Below are 18708 nucleotides of genomic sequence, written 5' to 3' on the forward strand. Positions count from 1 at the left end.
TTAGCCAAATTCAATCGGTATTTTCTTTCATTTAAATGTGTCACACCTTAAGTCCTGAGGATTTGTAGGAATGATGTTGCATTGTGGGCATAAATTGAAGAAACAAGTGCGCTTAATTATTATTTTTTATTTGTTATATGCTGTTTTCCAAAGCAAGAGATTGATTGTACTGACTGGATCCTACAGCAACTTTAGCCAAATGACTTAAAGAGCACACGGAGAAAGAGAGCTACCTCCGGTTTTCCATGTACAGCCCTGCCCTCTTGTGGCGGTGGTCCACTTTTACAAGCGACACCGGAGACACATCATTCGTTTAGGGCTGGAAAGTGCAGCTATGACCAGAGTAAGTTGGGTGTTGACAGCGGACATAGACCGTATTTGTTTCAGTTGTTAACTACATCTCTACAAAGGGTGAGTAGTGCTGTGCAGCCGTCGTAGAAATAGGATGACTGCTTGCGGCTCCGACTTAGTCACATGGTGTTTGAATGGTCAGTCGTGGAAGCCTCATTATTAGTGTATACGAGCAGACGTGTTTTAACCAGGAGCCTGCTGTCAGTGTGTGGCCACACTTTCACTGCTGACACTGGGGATTCCCATGTCAGCATGCCTCACAAGAGCAAAAAAGAAAAGGTAAAGTGGACTTGGATAGGAATGCTGAATATTTGTATTCATGTATCTGTTTCTTTCTTTCTTTCTTTTTATTAATTCCCATGCTCACTCTTTAGGACTCCTCCAAATCTGGAAGATCCAAGAAATCTGGGAGTAAAAATGGGCCTGCAGGCGACCAGGACGTAAGTTTTTTTAAACTTCTCTCTGTCCAGCGAGGATCTAAAGTTAAGGTTACTGAGCATTTGTTACTACATGGATCTAATGTCTGTAGGCCAAAACTTTTATTTTCTCTGATACTTTTACTTATTGTTTATTTATGCAATTCTTTGTACTAATTGTGTTCAAATGCTTTACCAGCATTAATAAGTGACAAAGAGGAGGTTTTCTGTTGATTTATGAGTTTTCAGACGTCATGCATATCATATGCATCATGAGCACATATTATAACGCTATCTTGACTACAACTGCTTTTACTGCTTTCTGTGAGCGTTGCATTTGTGTTCTTCAAGTATAATGGCTTTTTGTCCTCGTGAAATTCAGGCAAACCTACTCATGTGACCTGTGGCATGATCTTATGACTTTATTTTCTTTGGAAAATGCTTGCATTCAATCCCTATTTTTACCCCCACTGTGCCCTGTTTGACTTCTGCATGTAATACCAGCCATCGTCGTGGCTATTTTTGTCCTTGTCATTTGTACATCGGTGATGTTGAGTGGAGTTCGGAAAAGATCTGATTGATTGACTCCTGGACCTGCTGTGTGTTCCCATTGACAGCTGTATCCTTTCCATCTATGTTCAATTATTCTATCCACTGAGGTCCATCACAATCTCTGTCAGCAGATGCAGTACAGCACACCGCCGGCTGTGATCAGGTTGCTTAATTGAGAATCGCCCGATCTGATTCAGAAAGGAACTTGAGCCTTAACTGCAACACCCTCGCCCCTTCTACTCCCTCTCCCCCTCCCCCTCCCTTGGACTCTGCAGTGACACTTGAGAAAAATAATTCCTGTGCCATTTCCTTTGGGGCAGGAACTACCTTTCCCTACCTTGCTCTAGTAACAAGAGCCCTTCCTCTATGACTCTTATTTCTGCAGGGCTCCAATAAGAAAGTGCCTCCTGCAACTCAGCTGATGAGGGTAAAGCAGCCAGGGTCACAATCGGCCGTCAAGAGGGAGAAGAGGTTCAGCACTTCCTTTTTCCCCCTCAGTGCTAACAGAGAACTACACAAGCTACCCGAGCTAGCCGGTATGCCTCCTTCAGTATACAGTATCCCAAAAAGGAGCTGTCTTTCTTTTCTTCCTGTCTTCTACAAATGCAGCTCAACTACAGTTCGCTTATATGCAGAGATAAGCTACACTTCTTCTGGAAAACACAAGCTGACCTTTATCTTAGATTGCACGTTTGGCCATTATGGATGAAGGGAATCATATTAACAATTCATAGCCTTGGTGGATCCTCATAACCATCTTTTTAACCTTGAGGTCTCACTACATAATTTATATCTAAGCAGACTGCCCATCAGCTTTATCTGTAATGCAAATGATGTGCAATCAGCTGTATCTGCAATCGTACCTGGAAGAAACAGATATTACCCACCATGGAGGGCTCATGTAAGATAACACTGAACGAATGGACTGAAAGAATCTTTGAATCTGGGCCACTGGATAACAATAAAAAAAAGAAAGCTCCAAATCAAACATTTAACGTAAGCTTGAGCATGGCCCGTAATGTTAATCGTGTCAGATAAACAATGTTGCATAAGCTAATGTTATAACACAGCCCGGCCAAGCCATGTGGATAACTGCGATGGGAGACTTGTACTTGTTTCAGTGTCAGTTTAGTATTAATATTAAACAAACCAGCAAACAGACACCTGTAATTATAGCAAGCATGTTCCACTGTCAGTTTGCCAATTTACAGCATTGACTGATTCAGTTGGTACATAGTGCACGGATGCTGACTCTGAATTAGGTTGAGGTTTGAACATTTGCATCAATCTTTCATGGCTTCTTTCTTTACACCCCACATTACAGACAGGATTTGGCCTAAGTGGTTTCCTGTAAACTATACCCAGCTATGCTTTGTTCTCATACCTGGATGAGGTGGGTGACACTACAAAGGAACAATAGAGGCGTGCAGCACAGACAGGGGTGGAGTGAGACACGCACACGGTTGGCAGAGTGTGGCAGTTTATCTAATGATAATTTGAAAAGTAATAATTAGCTTTGTGTTTCTGTTACTGAATGTTCTCTTGAACCCTGCAGTGAGGTGATCTGATGGCTGCAAATCAATAAAGCTGTCTGATGACTGTGAAAATTACATAAGTCATATTGATGGCACTGAATACACATTGGACATGTATTGGGAGTTTTTTAATAATAATAATAATAAAAATAATAATAATAATAATAGAAGAAGAAGAATACATTTAATGGGATTATACAATTAAAACAGCAAACCTGAAATATACCATGACAGAGCATAGCTTAGCAGTTAGTTAAAAGTAGTATTTAAAGTTGTATCATAAATAAATTAAATAAAACAAACAGAATATGGCTAAGGCTAATATGGCTATGGTTTCAATCAAAGTGAATAAACTTGTTTAAAAAGTTTGAAGAGCAGTCTTAAATTATATCAATGAGTCCAGCGCATGAATGTGAGGAGGTAGAGAGTTCCACATGTAGCTTAAAGAAATGGCCCGAACACCCACGTTTCTGAGATTTAATGAGAGTTCTTGCAAATAAACCTGCTCATGAAAACCAGATCAGTGACATCTGCAGGGCAGAGACTAAAGAACTTTAAATGTTAACGTGAATATTAATGGAAATGCTAAAAGATATATGTACATGTTACACCTTGACTTACCGGTACATGAACTTGATTGGGATTATTATTGTTCACATTTTCATTGCAGATTTTTTAAACCAAGTTATTAATCAATGAATGAAAAAAAATAAGTGAGTACCACCCACACACTTTATTAATTACTGACTTACTCTGAGCAGGAGCTCACTGTGAAGGTCTTTCATTAGGACAATGTGCAGGAGCTTAGCCGAGGTTAGGTTGATATTCTTCACTGTTATTGGAAAGTATTTAAATGTTTTCTTCTATATTACTATATTATAAGATATGCCCCAAGATTACACTGAATCCCAATAAATTCACACAGTAATCAAATACATAAAAATAGACAGCTACAAACTACAGACAAAACTACTTTAGTCCTGTATGTATTTTGTTTGTGTGTGTATGCTTTTGAGAGTAATGAAAAGTGAAACATGTTACAAGTCTACAAAGGTCATGCATGTGTTAGAGCTGCTGCATATATGAAAGTTTTTGTCTGTTTCTTTCTTACATGGAGTGCAACCGTGGGTTCACATGGTCTCATTTGGTGAGATGGACAAAATCTTGTCAGTAGGACAACGTTGCATGTTTAATGAAGGCGAGTAAACAGCAAGTTGCTCCAGGTGTTAGTAAAACATTTAGTAGTAGCTTTGTGTTTCAGAAGCCTCTTGCACAGATGGCCCAGTCTGTGCTGCCACCTTTTGACTGAAAATGAAAGAGCTGTTATTTTGGGAGCTGTAATGTTGAGATTTTTCATTGAATTCTAGCATAATCTCAAGTCTTACTGCCCTATGGCTGACTGTACATTGAGAATAAGACAAGTAGCATTATTCAAATAGATTTCTTTTTCAACAAACGAATTACTTTTTGTATGACTTCACTGGACTTGTGACTCTAAAAAGGTGTAAATAGTATATCTGTTGAGTAAAAGACAATTTTTGTATGTGTGTCACCAAGTGCAACAATATGGCTTACTGTTGTGTTTTTAACACTTTTGTACAACAGTGGAGGAAGTAGGGGGGAGGCATAATGTATAATTGACCCATCAGACATGTTAATAGGATAAATTGTGCTGTGGGTTTTGAGTGGGAGTTTTAACAGTGAACTAATACGCTAGATCTCAGAAACCAGAAGTATTTCCCATAGAGTAACAGTGGTATTTGAAGCTTTTGAGTATGTCCAATTTGCAAGAAGTAAGTGGCAGCTTTCAGTAAATACTGGTTCCCGTTGTCATGGCTGTGGAATGTAATGGCACCTCTTGGAGAGGCTTTGGCCCCTGAGAGAGAGAACAACAAGAATAAAAACTGCAATACACTTGGCCTGCCTCGCCTCTGCCTTTGCTTTAATTGCTTAATATGTTCCTCTGTGTCACTGGGTGCTTCTTTTCAATGAGTTTTAATTCACACTGTAATGAGGTGCAGAGAACCCAAAGCAAACTTACTGTTGTACCTGCTAATGCAGAAATTACTTGCCAAGAGAAATTTTTACCTATTAAAATAATGAAGACATTTATTTTTCAGTTATAAGTGAAGCAATATACAGTGTTGTGCAAAACTCTTGAGGCATATATTTTGCTAGAAAAATGAGAAAAAGGTGTCGCGATTGATTGAAATATGTGCAAACATACATGGAATTTCAGTACATAAGGCAAATACAGAGTTTGTACAATTCTATTAAACTTGAAAGTGAATATTTGGTGTGACCACCTTTATTCTTCAATGCAGCCTGAACTCTCTTAGGCAGCTTTCTTGTCATTTCTTAAAGTAGTCTTCAGGAATTGTTCTGCAGGCTTCTTGAAGGACTTTCAAAGCTCTTCTTTGAATGTTGGCTGCCTTTTGTTCGGTTCTCTGCCAAGATGATCCCACACTGCTTCATTAATGTTAAGGTTCAGGCTCTGAGGAGGACAGTTCATGACTGATAATGTACCATTGTGTGCTTTTACTGCACTGAGAGTGTGTTTGTCAGATTAAGAAATTAGACTGTTGCCACTCAGACGCTTCCAACATCACTGGCTGGCATGCAGCCCCAAACCATGACAGAGCCTGAATGCATACTAACAATAATTTGAACCAAAAATGTCAAATTTCATCACTGTTGCCACTCATTTTGAGTCCAGTTCTTGTGTAATTTGGTGTACCTCTGCCTTTTCTCCTTGTTCTTTTCCTTAAGAATGGCTTATTGACAGCCTCCCTTCCACTAAGACCATTCCTGATCAAGCTTTAGGGAACAGTAAATGGATCAACTAAAGAACTAGATGCATTTATCCCATCTTGTGTCAGGCCTTTGCTTCATCTACTGTAGACAGTTTTTAAGCCATTTTGCTCCTGTGATCCATTTATTCAGTTTCCTCAAAATTTTTAAGGACACATTGCACAGCCTTGCGAGATATGCCAAAGATAAGATAAGATAACCTTTATTAGTCCCACACGTGGGAAATTTGTTTTGTCACAGCAGGAAGTGGACAGTGCAAAAGTTATGAAGCAAAAATTAGAATACAATAAGAATAAATACAGTACACAACTGTACAGAATAGCATAAAATAAAATACTATACACAGTAGAATAAAATAGAATAAAATATACAATAAGATAAAAATAGAATACAAATGCTATATACAACTGAGTAAAAATACAACGATGCCAGAAAAGATTATTGCACTTAGTGTTATTGCACATGTGTGGATGTGTGTGTTTGATCAGTTAAAGTCTTTATTGTGGAGTCTGACAGCAGTGGGGAGGAAAGACCTGCGAAATCTCTCTGTCCCACACCGTGGGTGCCGCAGTCTCCCACTGAAGGAGCTGCTCAGTGCTGTCACAGTCTGCTGCATGGGGTGGGAGATGTTGTCCAACAGTGATGACAGCTTAGCCGCCATTCTCCTGTCACTCACCACCTCCACTGGGTCCAGAGGGCATCCTAGAACAGAGCTGGCCCTTCGGATCAGCCTGTTCAGTCTCTTCTTGTCCCCGGCAGAGATGACCAGAGACCACACCGTAAAAGATAGCTAAGGCCACCACAGAGTCATAGAAGGTCTTCAGGAGTGGACCCTCCACTCCAAACGACCTGAGTCTCCGCAGCAGGTACAGCCTGCTCTGCCCTTTCCTGTAGAGGGCGTCTGAGTTATGAGTCCAGTCCAGTCTGTTGTTCAGATGAACACCAAGGTACCTGTAGCTGTCCACAGCCTCGATGTCCATACCTTGGATATTCAGTGGTTGCAGTGGAGGATGTTTGTGCCTGCGGAAGTCTACCACCAGCTCCTTGGTTTTACTGGCGTTGATCTGGAGGTAGTTCAGCTGGCACCAGTCCACAAAGTCTTGGGTCAGTCCTCTGTACTCTTTGTCGTCCCCATCAGTGATGAGGCCAACTATTGCAGAGTCATCAGAGAACTTCTGCAGGAAGCTCTGGGTGGAGTTGTGGGAAAAGTCTGCAGTGTAGATGGCAGTGGCGGCTCCTGAAAAAAATCTCAGGGGGGGCAATTTTTATGATATCGACTAAAATGACCCATTTAACCCTTTAAAACCTACCATAGAACCAAGTTCGCCAGAGCTTATATTATATTTTTACATGCTGTGGAGCCATTTTTGGGAGCATTTCAAGTTGCTATACATCAATACAACCATTATAGCCCAAACTTTAATAATATGTCTGCATTAGGTGCATAGTAATTACATAAATTGCAAAAAAGTGCAATAAACTACAAAAAAATTGAAAATCGTTTTTGTTTTTTTAACATATATTTCTAGTTAGAGAAATTTAAGAGGCTTATCCCTCAAAACTGTAAATACAAAAAAGTTACACAAACTAGTTTCCCACCACAGGAAATTTATTTTGAGTGTCTTCATAGTTTTATTTTTGAAATACACCAATTTTTATATACTGCAGGAAAAACAAAAATAAATATTATAGTGCAAATTTGCAAAATAACAGCATATGCATCAAAATAAACTATTTCCAGCAGTGCAATATGAGTCTTAAGCATCCCAGAAACGACACAGAAAGTCATAAAGTCAAACATAACTTTTTAAAACACATAACAAGTAAAACACAAGCTCATAAGGCCTCGATCGTAAAAAACTACATTTCCGCAAAATGACGTCACTTCCGGTTTCGGGCAGGTCATGCGGTCATGTGATAGTTCGCGATGATGGACGTAGGAAGTGTTACAAACAGCTGATGGATCGGCGAAGCGTGTTTCTGGAATATCATGTTTTTGTTGCTGCAAGTGATTTTTATGCAGTTTTTGCAAAGCTATATGTGGAAGGAAACTGTGACCGAGGACAAGCTGATGGCATAAGATGTAAGTACAACTCCTCCAGTTTCATATGCAAAAAAAATTATTGCGCTAGCTTACTTGGTTGCAGAGCTACCGGGATTTAAAAATAGTTACGCAAAACAGAGCGTGCCCGCTCCGATCGGCTGTAAAGGGTTAATGAGTACATCAAACAACACAATTTTAATTTAAATTTAAAATGAACAACCATATTCTGGCCATTTGTATAGATTTGTAAAAATGAACATGAACAGATTTTTTTTTTTTTGAATGAATGAATGAAAAATAACTATTGAAAACAACAACTGTAAACTGATTGGGGGGGTGGGCTAAATGCGTCCCCGCATTGCTAGCTCAAAAGCACCACAAAACTTAATACAATCGATGATTTTAGATAAAATATGACGGTTTTTATCTACCTCTTCGTTGTGCCTTCTTAAAGCAATCCGATGTCCATCATCTAGCTGCGCCGCTATGCTAGTTTTCCCTAGCACAGCTAGCTTTACACTGTTGTCCATATGAACTCGTGAGCTTTCATGTTTCTTGATTCGTTCGGAGAGGTGCTTTAAGTCGGTTTGTCCAGATTGTGTCCACGTCAAATCACACTTGTCACTTTTGAACAGTATGCACGGGAAACAAAAAAGTGCATTAGCTGTTCCACAGCCTGTCAGCCACGACTTGCGCTGGAACCAACTCCGACAAAAAGTCCTGTTGTATGCTTTTGACTTCTCCTTCGTTGCCTGGGTTAGTTGAATTTCGGGCTTGTCAGGTCCCAACTCTTTAACTTGCAGTTTTTCTGCCATTGTCCTTCTGGCAAAAGGGTAAGTTAGAAGCGATCTAACCGAATTTGGGGGAGGCTGTGCCTCAACCGTTAACAATACCGCTGCCATCGTCTCTCTCTGACCTTATAGCTCACTTAGGCTACTGACTGAGGTAAAATTCTAGAACAGCAAATCTTCGCGCGTTTTCTGCAGGGGCGCAATTTTAAGCGCCCCCAAACCATTTAATTCAGCGACGCTGATAGGTCAAATATTTATTATTTTCCCCTGGCAACCATTTAATGATAGGCTATTTCGCTGCATATCAAGGGCGCTTTGACGAGCGCCCCAGAAGAAGAAAAACACCGTTTGTTGGTTGAACTTTAATGAGTCAGCTGGTGAAAATGTTAAAATACGCCTGGCTGTATATGGGCACACACATAGTAAAACTATCATTGATGAATTTTTTAAAAATATATATTTTTACTCCTCCACATTTGGGGGGGCGGAGCCCGAGCGCCCCCTATGGGCCAGCCGCCACTGGTAGATGGTGAAGAGGAACGGAGCCAGAACCGTTCCCTTTGGGGCCTCCGTACTGCAGACGACCCTGTCCGACACACAGCCCTGAGTTCTCACATACTGTGGTCGGGTCAGTGAGGTAGTCCAAAATCCAGGTAGTGAGGTGATGGGCCACTCCAGAGTTCTCCAGCTTGTCCTTCAGAACCGAGGGAAGAATAGCGTTGAAGGCACTGGAGAAATCAAAGAACATGATTCTCACAGTGCTTCCAGCGGTCTCCAGGTGAGCGAGGGAACGATGTAGGAGGTGAATGACGGCATCATCCGCTCCAATGCCAGGCTGGTAGGCAAACTGAAGTGGGTCCAGTGATGAGCTTGTTAGGCGCCGAAGCTGAGCCAGGACCAACCGCTCCAGGGTCTTCATCAGGTGGGATGTCAGAGCCACCGGCCTATAGCTGTTGAGGTCCTTGGGGCGTGAAGTCTTTGGCACTGGTACAACACAGGGTGTTTTGCTAAGTTGTCTGTTATGTGTGGGGACAACTCTTTTTCATCCCTTGTGTTAGGGGCTTTTTTTATGCTTGAATGATTCATAGGTCAGTGCTAAGTGGCTTAGTGAAAAAACATGACCATTCCTTTGAAAATGGTCCTTTGAAAAAACTTTGAAAGACCTTCAAAATGCCCGAAGAACTATTTTTCAAGACCACTGTAAAAGTAACAAAGTCTCTCTCATTGGAAGCAAAATATACGTGTCTTTTAAATAAAACATTTTTGTGCAACAAATGTCCTTTAGAGTAAATCCATTTTCTTCTATGTTTGCTTAATTGTGATTTGTACATTATTTGAACGTGTCCAACATTCATTAAGTGGCATCAGGATGGGACGAACACTGACTAATAAGAGATTCAGGATAGCTGGAACATACTGTACATCTTGGCCTTTTTGTTGGACTCTTCATTAAATTCCAATTAATTGTCTGACTATGTCCATTGTTGCAACACAGCACGGTCCCTTTGTTTTTAAATGACTGTGAAAATGGCTTTGTGAAGCCCTTTCTGTTATGAAAAGCCTAGTCTGTCTTGTGGTGTGAATGTGGTTTCACTGTGTCCTCTGATAAATCACATGAAAAGCAGGACAGCCTCTTCATTATGTAAAGATGAAATGCAGATTAATCATTCAGTGTCTGCAAGAATTACTTGTGCTGAAGTAAACATTCCCAAAGTAATTATTCACAAACAAAAACATTTGTCACGTTATTAACAGTAACTGAAGAAATAAGCATAGCCGACTACTACATTTTACAGATTAATGTAGAACATGGCATACTCAGATATGTAGTATTTATCTCATATTTCTAATTAACTTTAACATTTGTCTGATCAGGTAAATTGTGAGACAGGAAACCACTGCTGTTTGGAGTTTCTATTCTGTGTCTCTATGCATTTAATTTTCTGTGTTCTCGCTTTCATTTCCTGCTTACAGCTAATTGTACTAAGAATGCCGGCATCACTCACAACATAATGCTGTATGTCCTGCCATTGCTCAGAACAGTGTGGGATTCGTAAGGCACTTTCACAAAGTATGTCAGGCACCAACTAAATTTTATTGTAGCTTCATCTTATTTATATTTATTTGATTTCACATTGTTTTACATGCTATAAATGGGTCTTTCATCTTGTGTGCAGTGCCTCCACTGGCTCTCTGTGGCTCTTCTTGCTGGAGACCACTGTTGTTTCAACCCTGAGCCGTCCAGGTCTCAGTTCTCATGTGGTTTCCGCTTGTCTGTGTTGCTCATTGAATCCAGAGACTTTAGCCCCCACCTGACCCTCTTCTCCAGCTCCCTTTGATAAAGAACCAAGGAGAAATGACAGGAGGAAACAATGAAAGACTTTGAAGATTGAGCCAGGGCCTCTCTCTCTCTCTCTCTCTCTCTCTCTCTCTCTCTCTCTCTCTCTCTCTCTCTCAGAGTAAGTTATTTCCAGCTGCTTATCCTAAGTCAGATTATGCCAAACCCGCTGCTAATGGCTGAACTGTAGAAAAGATTCAAGTTAATCTGATCTAAGATCTGTAGCAGGGCCTGCTTTGCAGAGCGTCACAGGAGAGCAGTGAGTGGAAAGGAGGAGCAAAACCAAAAAATAAAAAAAATAAAAAATCCGACGTATGACCCACCTCCTATGCAAGCTCTCATCCAATCATCTCCCTTCTCTCGAAGCAGTCCTCGTCTCGATTGAGCCAGAGCAACATGGACTCAGCCAATCAGCTGGCTCCTTCGCTGTTTACGTCACTACCTAGCCAGTTCCCTCCAGCGGCACAGAGCTTCATTTTCTGATCTGCTTTTGTGCTAAAATGGAGGCTGGCCTCTCGCCCTGAGTGGAATCGCCTTCCTGGTTGAGGTTTAGATGTTGACATGCAATAAATCTGGAGACAGGATGGTTGTGGATGCACCCAATTCCAATGGGCCGTTTCAGCCGGTGGCTCTTGTGCACTTCAGAGGTATGTAAGGACAAATTATTCTTCCTGTATTGTCCTATGGAAATTAAGAAGAGCGAGAGAGAGATGTGTGTTGCTGCGCTCCTGTTCCCCTTCACTGGCCTGGCTAGTCAGCCGTTTAGTGTACGCTTATTGTGTCTTAGTTTTAGAAAGCGAGCGGTTTTATCGGAGAAGCAGTCGTTGCTTTTTAATGTTTCGGTGGTTAGCCGTGAGATCCGGGAGCTACATAAAAAAAATCTGGTTTTAGTAGCTAGCTGCCCATCCCCCCGCCAAGCTAGTGATGTCAAAGGAAGTGAGGTCATAGCCTAGGGAAGGGTCTCTTCTTTAGTTTTTCTTGTGTTTGGATGTAATTGTGTATTTCTGGGTTTGTTGTGCAGCTGGTAATCGCTGTCCGTAAGGCAGAGATAAGTGGAAGTCAGCTATTGTATGATGGCTTCACCTTCTCGGTGACTCTTAACTGGCCTAGTGTATTCTGTCATCTTATAGTGAGTGGGCTATAGGCAGCCACTGCTCTGCAGCAGGCTGCAACCCCTTTCTCCAGCTCCCCCACCCCTTTCCCTTGTTACCGGCTTGCCAGTGGCATGCTTAAAGGCAACCTTTTGCTCAAAACAAGAAATTCAAAACAGAAGGCATCTCACGGGTGCACGTCTTGTAAGCAAAACACTGTGACCCAGCCATTTTTGTCAGAGCATAGCAAAATATTTTAGGATTACAACATCGGACTCTGCCTCTTAATGCCTGTACAATGTATTCAGTCATGTCTGAAAGGGCCAGCCTGTTACCACTGTACTCCGGGTGCAGCCCAGCGTTAGATGAAGCCTTAGGCAATTATTGATTACTCTCTATTGAGCCAAAGAGGCAAATGCCTTGAATGACAACAGTGTTGTGGTACAATCGGGCTTTCTTTCTCATTCTGTTTCTTCTCTTTGTGAGTCCATCGTTCCAGCCGTGTTCAGATCAAACATCTCTTATCCCAGCATTTGCAAATTTAATCCCGATCCAGCTGAAACTGATTGCCATTCACGCTTGGCATATGAATGAATCAGGCTAATTGCTGTGTTTCAATTCAGTTCTTCCTCTTGCGTTTTTTTGTGAGATACTTATTCTGTTACTAAACAAAAAACGTATTTACACTTGTATAGGTGTGTAAATGCATATGGTGACTCATCTCGGGGATAGACTTGAAGACTTGCATCTATGTTTGCCTAGTCTTAGAAGATTAACTGAGCCTTCCACGCACTACACTACAAGTATTGTTAGCAGAGCAAATGCATTCACACTATACTTTGACACAGTTAGCTGAACAATGGTAAATTAGGCACTCCACCAGTACTTTGACAGAAATGTGGGTTTATGTGCTTAGTTTGTGAAAAATAAGCCCAAAGTAAACAAATGAAATGTGTGATGATACATTTTGTCTTTCAAATATTCTGAAAACATGAACATGGTGCTCGATCCAAAGCTATGTTTATATGTGAAACTTTATTTGCATCCTTGTCTGTTTCGTCAGACATTATTTAAACAGCAAGCGCTGAGACGCACTCCTCGCCATTATTAGTCACAGTGGAAGCTCGAGCTATAAATGTGTCTCAAGGGTGTCAATGATGCATATCTTTTAACTGTTACCAAACAATAAAAGGGACCTTCATCCGGGTGCTGCACTTGACAGCATCTATATCATGGATGTATTTTTAGGTGTTGCCTACAACCCATTCAAATTTGTTGAAATGGTAGAAAGTGGCCAAACTGGCTCCTCCTACACTGTCACACCTATGACACAGTTTCTTTCTGTGGTGCTATAAATAGTAATTGGTCAGTGTTTACATTGATCATATCGTACCGTCAATAAGGCAGGTTGCCAAACCCGTCCCGGCTTCAGACTAGCAGCTGTTCATTTGACCCATTTACAGAGGAAACCGTATTGACTATGGCTCCAATGTGACTCCCACTTATTTATTATCTTGGATTGAATTGAGGGGTATTAAGATAAATCTTTCTCTGTTCTCCACAAAACATGATGCTTGGGCTTGTGTGTTCATGCACATGCTTCTTCCCACCTAAGGCTTCTATGAGTTATATTAATAGAAGTCACACTATGGTTAACATCATTTTTGAGACCACAACACTGGGCCTTTTTATGTGTTACACAACAACGTGGTTTGTACATTAGGAGTGCACAGAAACTTTACAGTATAGACAGACAGACAGGCTTATGTAATCCGGTTGTTCAGTGATGACGCGACGAATCCTACTTCCGGGTCTAAAGTAGTCTGCGTTTAATATGGCTTTTGTGTTGTTAACATGTTTAATGTTATGTATTTTCTTCTATTTGATCTCAAAAAGCTCCTAAAACAGTCAGTGATCCCTGTTGACCTCCCTCGGCTTTTATTACCGCTAATCATTTATTTAAGCTCAGTTTTTAAAACCTTAGGATGTAACTACAGCCCAGACCATGCAGCAGTATATGAATGACTAACTTCGTATTGTGGATGGATTATCTCAGTTGTTCTCCTGGCTGAAGTTTGGTCCTTTTACAGCATCCTGCCATGCGATTACATTTGTTCCTGACCACCGAGAAAACTCACGTTAACTTTTATCGAGTGGAAAAAAAGTTAGCTTGTTTATATTATGCTAACATAGCTATGTCGCTAGCGGTCACGTAGCAAATCATTATATACCAGCTAGCCCAACTTCAGTAACCCTACAAACGTCACTGCTGTTTAGTTTTCTGTCTTCATTTATGCTGGAAGTGATAGCAGAGCTGTGCGTTTTAATTTGTATCCAAAACCCTGCAGTCAGGACATGCTATATTGTATTTAGATAGAAGCTAGCGAGCTAACTCCCTGCTAACTTCTAACTCCGTTAAATGTCATAAATTCCGTTTTCATGGATGCCTGGATGCTAAACTCAATTGTTACACCTGGTAGAGCAGAACGCTGATCATTTTATTAAAGATGAAAGACTTTAGACAGTTTTTCAACTCTCAGTAATGCCATAGTGATCGTTTGATATATGGACCTGCAGCGGAGTTTAGACCCAGACACGGCTAGTGACGTCATACTGAACAACCGGATAGGAGTGCCACAAGCCTGGCAACTCATCCCTGGACAGCTTTGTGTCCTGCAGGTCCAATTACCAAATATGTTACAACACAGTTCTTATAGGCTATAGATAGAAATGGTTCACTTAAGGACTTTGGTGCTTAAAAAGATAATAAATGTTAATTTAAGCCTTCTTACAGTTCCACTTATCTCAGATTGGGAGTTTAAAATGCTGCTCCTCAAGTTTAGTCTACAGGCTTTTTTCTAAAAAAAAAAAACAAAAAACCGCTGTGTCAACTTTGGGAAATGGTTTTCACCTGCTTTTGACGGGATAATGAAAAAAGATGTATATCTTGGATGAAGCTCTCATTCCTTGTTATTTCCATTGACAGCCCCGTCGACTGCCAAATCTTTATGGAAGTGGCTGATAATGGTTGTGCACACACTTGCCCTCTCCTCTGGAATTCCCAATCTGTTACTGTCATCAAGATAAATTGGCCAACTTGAAACTGACACTGCAGAAGTGTGTGTGTGTGTGTATTTGTGTGTCCGAGCCAAGTCTCCATTATGTCTGAATTAGAGATGGACCGATCCGATATTACGTATCGGTATCGGTCCGATACTGACCTAAATTACTGGATCGGATATCGGAGAAAAATAAAAAATGTAATCCGATCCATTAAATATCACGAAAGCACCTCACAAAACTTGCAACACGCCGTAACTCGCCTCAGAACGTCGGAGCAGTATGCATCACGTGATAGAGCGGCTGTGGCATGCGGGACCTGTCGGTGGTCTGGATAGCATTTGGAGCTTCGCTAGCAACCTGGCATTTCATCTCCGACAAAGTTATCCCCGAGAGAAGTAAAGCAAGTGTGTAAGTCCATCTCTGAATGTTTGTAAAGCATTCCTGCGTTAAGCTTAACGAGCGACTGCCTCTCGCTCTCCGGCTGCTACTTCAATCATGAAACTGCTAATGATCAGCTGATCGGCTTTTCTGTCATGAGTCTCTCTTGTTTGTTTTTGGCCCACTTTGCGCCAGAAAGAGGAAACCAGCGGCTGAACAACAGCAGCACGTTTAAGCTTGATAAGCTGTTGTTAGAATGTATTTAATATTAGTTTCTACTCCAGGATCTTTTTCTACGTAGCTGACGGCTGGTAACTGTGCAGGGGCGGATCTAGCAAAGTTTAGCCAGGGGGGCCGATAGGGCATTAACAGGGAAAAGGGGGCACAAAGACATACTTTTCTTTCTTATTCTCATTTAAAATGTCTAGCTTTTAATAAATAATTATCTGACACCCAAAGTTTTAATTTGATGTAAAATGAATAGAAGTCAATTACTGTATATAGTGACTATTAAGTCTAATATATATACCCTAGTAAGCTATAGTACTTTTTACTTTGGGAAGGTACCATCTGTGCAGTCTGCAATTTTGTTGAAGAAAGATGTTGAATCTATTTAATATTTCTTGAAAAATAATTGATTTCTGTGCATTTTTTTTTCACACTGCATCAAATTAAGGTTGATTACGTTGATTAAGCATCATGAGGTGGAGCGTGAGGGGTGGTTCCCTATTTTTTATTTATTTATTTTTGTTGTTGCTGGGAGTTGGAACCCTATTAGTTAGGTTGCTTAATATTTACGCTAAGTACTCTTTAAAATACCAGAATAGGGAGGATGGTGTAGGTCTAAGTTTATTAGATTGATCAGTATTGCTGAACTATGAAATATTTTTTTTTGCATACAGGTATAACAGAATAGCTTTAGTGTAGTTGTTGTTTTAAACTTGAGTATGAACTTGCAGACTTGCAAAATGCAGCAAGATATTTTAAAAAACAGTTTTGTTGATTAAAAAACACTATATCGGATTCATATCGGTATCGGCAGATATCCAAATTTATGATATCGGTATCGGTATCGGACATAAAAAAGTGGTATCGTGCCATCTCTAGTCTGAATAGAAGATCTCTCTTCTTACCTAGAATCTGCCTGTTTGCAAGAATGTGACACACACAGGCTTTGTGTGCACGCGTGCATGTGCACCATCCTCTATAGTGTGCTGTTGACTTAGTCGCTCTTTGTGTAGGTTCAGTAAAAGTAGGGCAAAGCTGAATATGTTTAGCTGTTTCCTCCTAAGTGTCTATCGAGTCGCAATGATTGCCTGCTTGTTTGTTTATTTGCTAATTAATTGAATTGTAATTAAAAACGAGATGGAAAAACATAATGAGACCAGATGGAATTAATTAATCTCAGAATAATATGATTATATGTTGATTTCAAGTAACCAGTTTGCAGTGCTCAGTTTAGTGTTATCAGCTGGTAGCTGGTTGGTGCATATGCACACCTTTTTCTCATTTTAGTCCTCTGCTAAATTCATAAATCATAATTTGCCTCACAACCTAATTTGCTTATCTCAGTAATAGTAAGCTCTAAGCCCACAAGTTGCAGTACACTCATGGAAGACAAATGGGATTCCCCCCTCCCCCCTCCCGTTGCTGTGCATATATATGATGTACCTCTAGTCACCCATAGCATCATCAGCCTCCCCCAGTGCAGGCTGCATCCAAGTCTTAAGTGCCAGCCCTCAGTCAAGGCTTCACCTTCAGTGATTAGTTCTTTTTAGGCTTGTCAGCATATATGGTGTATTTTGGGGGCATGGGGGTATTTTAAGGTGCATTTATTTGTTTGTTGAAAAAGTTGGACACTTAACTCATTCACTGCCATTGACGTCTATAGCCGTCAATGGCAGTGAATGAGTCAATGGGTTTAACTCATTCACTGCCAATGGCTGGCAGTGAATGAGTTAAATAATGTTAAGTCACATTTATGAATCCCTGACTTCTTGTTCAAGTTCACTTCAACAACAACATTTAACTATCATGGTTCTGAAAAAAAAAAGAAAAAAAAGAGCTCCAGAAACAACCACACAAGCAGGGAAGGAATACGACAACACCACATAGAAAAGACAGATCAGGGATCTTGGGTTTGAACAGAGGACTGTGTTACTGCAAGTTGCTCATCGTGTATATTAAATTAGACTGCATTAAACTTCATACTCAAAAAAATACTATTTGTGATGCCACATGGGGTTACAAAAAAAGACTAAATTAAGAGGCAAAAGTTTTTTTTAAAAAGGACTTATGAGAGACAGACCACATTTTAGGCAAATAATTATTTTTTTGCTGTTATTTAACATTTATTTATTAGTGTTGCACATGGGCATTATGAAATCTGAGTTGTTGTTTTTTCTTTTGGTACAAAACACATTAAACTAAATGTAAAAGCTTTCTGAATATGAAGGCTGTAAGTTCTTCTCAAGCTGTTGCATCATGCCAGACTAGTTTGCTGCCTAGCTTCAACAGTAATAAACGGTCACTTTATTATTAGCCATAGCCACTAGTCGCTGCCTTAATGATAGAGGCAGCTCATGTGAGTAATAGCTAATAGTTAAATGGTTAATTTTAATGTATCCACCACCCCGATAATGTTTAGTACTTAAGTGTTGTTGAAATGGAAGCTTTACTGACCTCTCAAATTATTTTAGAGCCCAGGCTGTCGGTCTTTAAGATGCTTCACCCAGTTATGCTAATATTCAGTGTTCAGCTGCTAGTGGGGGCGGAGCTTTGTGCCTCCCTGACTGCAGCATTGCTGTATGTCAGCTGGAGGAAGCAAAGATGCCACTATTGGCATCAGTAAGGTTGCAAGTGAATATCTAATACCACTGTAAGTTTTAGTAACTAGGTATGTTTATTTTATTTATTTATTTATGTATTGCTACTGTAGATGCCTACAATATTTAAAAAAATACAGTTCTGTTTTCAGAATTTTGGTCTGCATTTATGGTTTTTGGATAAGCAGCTGGTTTCTGTTGGCATTGGGGTTTTGTGAAGACTTTTCTTCAGTTCTGACTTTCAAAGGTAACATTAAACATCATAAAAGAGGAAAAGAAATGGGCTACATCAAAGTTGTGTCAAGTAACTACATAATTATGGTGTCACTATGTGTTATTACTGCACCCCATGAGCAGGTAGCACTGAAAATGGTTATTTCCTCCTTGGGTTTTCATGTGTGAAGTGTGCACTTTGGCAAAGGTTGTTTGTTTGTAAGCCTGTGCTCTTGAGCTCAGCTGGAATCAAAGCAAAACAGAGAGTCCTCAAACCACCATGGACAAATGTAATGACTA

General features: G+C 40.4%; 1 protein-coding gene and 1 long non-coding RNA gene across 5 annotated transcripts in view; one reads left to right on the plus strand and one right to left on the minus strand.

Moving 5' to 3' along the window:
- Positions 1 to 278: 278 nt before the first annotated feature.
- Positions 279 to 18708, plus strand: part of ppp2r5ca (protein phosphatase 2, regulatory subunit B', gamma a) — a 30139-nt gene continuing 11709 nt past the window's right edge. For 3 of the 4 annotated variants that reach the window (XM_082516096.1, XM_082516097.1, XM_082516098.1), the window contains exon 1: positions 11279 to 11485. In XM_082516096.1, the coding sequence (XP_082372222.1) occupies positions 11392 to 11485 (94 nt within the window). In that variant the 5' untranslated portion in view covers positions 11279 to 11391. Of the gene's footprint in view, positions 631 to 725; positions 792 to 1704; positions 1856 to 11278; positions 11486 to 18708 lie in introns of those variants that run through there. The other variant, XM_082516099.1, reaches the window with a different exon arrangement.
- On the minus strand, positions 10577 to 11271 carry LOC309695445. The gene is made up of 2 exons (XR_014273150.1): positions 11162 to 11271; positions 10577 to 10833 (listed from the first exon to the last, which is right to left on the minus strand). It is a non-coding gene; the product is annotated as an uncharacterized lncRNA (long non-coding RNA).

Source organism: Aulonocara stuartgranti (assembly GCF_965226115.1).
Source record: "Aulonocara stuartgranti genome assembly, chromosome: 19".
Classification (NCBI taxonomy): domain Eukaryota; kingdom Metazoa; phylum Chordata; class Actinopteri; order Cichliformes; family Cichlidae; genus Aulonocara; species Aulonocara stuartgranti.